Source organism: Ascaphus truei, chromosome 20, assembly GCF_040206685.1.
Source record: "Ascaphus truei isolate aAscTru1 chromosome 20, aAscTru1.hap1, whole genome shotgun sequence".
NCBI lineage: Eukaryota > Metazoa > Chordata > Amphibia > Anura > Ascaphidae > Ascaphus > Ascaphus truei.
Window position 1 is genome coordinate 30,176,218 of NC_134502.1, and position 4,602 is coordinate 30,180,819.

Below are 4,602 nucleotides of genomic sequence, written 5' to 3' on the forward strand. Positions count from 1 at the left end.
GACAACCAACTGTTTTCATCATCAGTCAACAAGTCAGGACAACCAGACGACAGTCAGAGACCTCCTGCTTTTGGGATTTCCAGATCTTCACGGCCTCAAGATATTAGTCTTCTCTCTGTTACTCGTGCTTTACATAGTAACTTTTACCGGAAACTTCCTAATCATTGGGTTAGTGACAACCAGTCTGCAGCTCCGCTCCCCAATGTATTTTTTCCTCTGTCATTTGTCTCTCTCCGACATATTAATCATCACAAATATTGTCCCCCAAATGCTGCCGGTTATATTGGAGGAAGGAGCCACCGTCCCTCTTACTAGCTGCATAACACAATTTGTCTTTAATGGCGTCTCAGTTGCCGCTGAATGCTTTCTGCTCACAGTGATGTCTTATGACCGATACTTGGCTATCTGTAACCCGTTGCATTACTCCAGTATTATGGGCGTCAGGCTATGCTCTACCTTAGCTACTCTGTGTTGGTTGTTGGGGTTTGTGTTGACACTTATTGTAACATGGCATGTATGTGAATTACAATTATGTGGCCCCAATGTCATTGACCATTTCTTCTGTGAGTTTGGTCCTTTGTTAGAACTGTCTTGCTCAGATACCTCCACTGTAGAAAAAGTAGGTTTTGTGCTAGCCATCCCTGTAATTGCTTTCCCATTTGTGTTCATCCTTTTAACATATGTTTATATCTCTCTCACCATTCTCCGGATCCCCTCCACCACTGGGAAACAGAAAGCCTTCTCCACCTGCAGCTCTCATCTAGCAGTTGTGTGTATGTATTATGGGACACTGATTACAAAATACATAGTTCCCTCCAGAGGACAATTACGGAACTTAAACAAGGCCCTTTCTCTGCTGTACACGGTAGTGACTCCATTATTCAATCCCATAATATATAGCCTGAGGAATCAGGAGATCAGAGCAGCTCTGAGGAAATCTATCTGGATGGTGATAGGACGATAATAGGTTCTAATCTAATGCAATAAGAGGATATACTGCACATATGTAATGTAGTTCGGGGGTTAAAGATGAGAAAGAATCCTCTGAGCCCGACATGAAAAAAACAACGGGGAATTGGTTGCTAATGATATCATTGATTAGGTTCTCCTTTTGTTAGAAACATAATTCAGAATTTACGGATCGCCAAACTCATGCTAAACAGATATATTGGTTTATTTGAGTTTTTATAACAATTTACATGTGTGTCTCTTCTTACGTTATGGTAACACCTAAATTAACCGAATATACAAACAGAGATGGAAACGGCACCTGATATAGGCACACACATATCCCATGATGATTCTTCACTGACCCTCTCCTCCCCTAAATCCTCCTATTTGCTCTCCCAAAAATGCTATCTCAATTGAAGCAAGGTTCTCTGAACCTTCTTTTTATTAGGTAATCCACATTCAGGTGTACAACAACCAGTTCCCCCAGCGCGATGTCTCCAGCCACAGAGTAGCCAGCAATATCTGCATTAGAAAGTTTGCATCCATTCACTGAAGTTCCACAGACACCCTCATATCACATAGCAGCAACAAGGAGTGCAGAAAGAGACAACCTCATATCACAGTGCAGCAACAAGGAGTGCAGAAGGGGACAACCTCATATCACATAGCAGCAACAAGGAGTGCAGAAGGGGACAACCTCATATCACATAGCAGCAACAAGGAGTGCAGAAGGGAATAACCTCACATCACATAGCAGCAACAAGGAGTGCAGAAAGAGACAACCTCATATCACATAGCAGCAACAAGGAGTGCAGAAGGGAACAACCTCACATCACATAGCAGCAACAAGGAGTGCAGAAGGGGACAACCTCATATCACAGAGCGGCAACAAGGAGTGCAGAAGGGTACAACCTCATATCACATAGCAGCAACAAGGAGTGCAGAAGGGGACAACCTCATATCACAGAGCGGCAACAAGGAGGGCAGAAGGGTACAACCTCATATCACATAGCAGCAACAAGGCGTGCAGAAAGAGACAACCTCATATCACATAGCAGCAACAAGGAGTGCAGAAGGGGACAACCTCATATCACAAAGCAGCAACAAGGAGTGCAGAAGGGAACAACCTCATATCACATAGCAGAAACAAGGAGTGCAGAAAGAGACAACCTCATATCACATAGCAGCAACAAGGAGTGCAGAAAGAGAACAACCTCATATCACATAGCAGCACCAAGGAGTGCAGAAGGGGACAACCTCATATCACATATGAGCAACAATCAGTGCAGCAGGGAACACCCTCATATCACATAGCAGCAACAAGGAGTGCAGAAAGAGAACAACCTCATATCACATAGCAGCAACAAGGAGTGCAGAAGGGGACAACCTCATATCACATAGCAGCAACAAGGAGTGCAGAAGGGGACAACTTCATACTGTATCACATAGAAGCAACAAGGAGTGCAGAAGGGGACAACCTCATATCACAGAGCGGCAACAAGGAGTGCAGAAGGGTACAACCTCATATCACATAGCAGCAACAAGGCGTGCAGAAAGAGACAACCTCATATCACATAGCAGCAACAAGGAGTGCAGAAGGGGACAACCTCATATCACATAGCAGCAACAAGGAGTGCAGAAGGGAACAACCTCATATCACATAGCAGCAACAAGGAGTGCAGAAGGGGACAACCTCATATGACATAGCAGCAACAAGGAGTGCAGAAGGGAACAACCTCATATCAAATAGCAGCAACAAGGAGTGCAGAAGGGGACAACCTCATATCAAATAGCAGCAACAAGGAGTGCAGAAGGGAACAACCTCATATCACATAGCAGCAACAAGGAGTGCAGAAAGAGAACAACCTCATATCACATAGCAGCACCAAGGAGTGCAGAAGGGGACAACCTCATATCACATATGAGCAACAAGGAGTGCAGCAGGGAACACCCTCATATCACATAGCAGCAACAAGGAGTGCAGAAAGAGAACAACCTCATATCACATAGCAGCAACAAGGAGTGCAGAAGGGGACAACCTCATATCACATAGCAGCAACAAGGAGTGCAGAAGGGGACAACTTCATACTGTATCACATAGAAGCAACAAGGAGTGCAGAAGGGGACAACCTCATATCACAGAGCGGCAACAAGGAGTGCAGAAGGGTACAACCTCATATCACATAGCAGCAACAAGGCGTGCAGAAAGAGACAACCTCATATCACATAGCAGCAACAAGGAGTGCAGAAGGGGACAACCTCATATCACATAGCAGCAACAAGGAGTGCAGAAGGGAACAACCTCATATCACATAGCAGCAACAAGGAGTGCAGAAAGAGACAACCTCATATCACATAGCAGCAACAAGGAGTGCAGAAAGAGAACAAACTCATATCACATAGCAGCAACAAGGAGTGCAGAAGGGGACAACCTCATATCACATAACAGAAACAAGGAGTGCAGAAGGGGACAACCTCATATAACAAGCATCAACAAGGAGTGCAGAAGGGGACAACCTCATATGACATAGCAGCAACAAGGAGTGCAGAAGGGAACAACCTCATATCAAATAGCAGCAACAAGGAGTGCAGAAGGGGACAACCTCATATCAAATAGCAGCAACAAGGAGTGCAGAAGGGAACAACCTCATATCACATAGCAGCAACAAGGAGTGCAGAAGGGGACAACCTCATATCACATAGCAGGAACAAGGAGTGCAGAAGGGGGGCCAGGAAAAGAACCCCCCCTCCCTTTTATTACTGGTTAATTAGGACAAAACCAAATGAAGTAAACCACACAGGGGAGTTGTCTCCCAAAACTTACACAATTAGCAAACATAATACACTTCACAAAACATACAATTTTCTATAGCAAGCCCCAAAAAACAGTAACTTTCACAAACATCCCATGCATGTCTTTACTCTGCAAAATAAATGGCATTCAGTATCACTTACTTTAACCCCCCCCACCACTCCATACCATGGTATAATCTACCCTGGATGGTATGCAGGAAGGAAATGCCCTTTTCCTTTTTAACAGAGACTGCCCATGGCTGTGTAACATCAAACCGGTTTTAACATTAACTATACCTGCATTATACTGGCTGACCTCAGGACACCACATTAAAGGTTAGTAAAGTTTCAGGTAAAGGAAACAAAAAAGATCGCTGGGCCAAGCAAAAAGCAAAACAGAAAGAAAGAAAGAAAGGTGGCGCACTTGATGCCAAAAAGCAAACATGCATTTAACTTACACAATAGTACAAGCAGCCCTGTCACACCCTTGATCCATTGACAGAATTTGATGCAGAGTCAATAGCTCGGGATTCTGAGCACTGATCCGATTACCACACGTGCTGTATATGCCCCGAGTGTCTATGTAGATATGTGACTAATGTTTGTGGGATGACACAGCTACAGATAAAATCACCGGCCGTCGGACGATACTTATAAAGCCGGCACTGTTCTGGAGAAGACATACAGTATGAGAAACTTTACCAGAAATCACCAGCTGTGAACATTTTACTTAGGGACACCAATTTTTTGTGAAATCAGGTGGTAAATATTGGGGAACTTTGCCAAATGTGGTAAATCTAGGAACTATATAGAGTTAGGTAAATGGCGAGTAACTCGTTTTTTTTAATGTGTTCATCA

The 4,602-nt window shown here is 44.0% G+C and overlaps 1 protein-coding gene across 1 annotated transcript; it reads left to right on the forward strand.

Annotated features, from left to right (window-relative positions):
- Positions 1-202: 202 nt before the first annotated feature.
- Positions 203-964, forward strand: LOC142471139 (olfactory receptor 11A1-like). Its single transcript, XM_075577929.1, has one exon. The coding sequence runs from the start codon at positions 203-205 to the stop codon at positions 962-964; it is 762 nt and encodes a 253-aa protein (XP_075434044.1).
- The last annotated feature ends 3,638 nt before the right edge of the window (positions 965-4,602 follow it).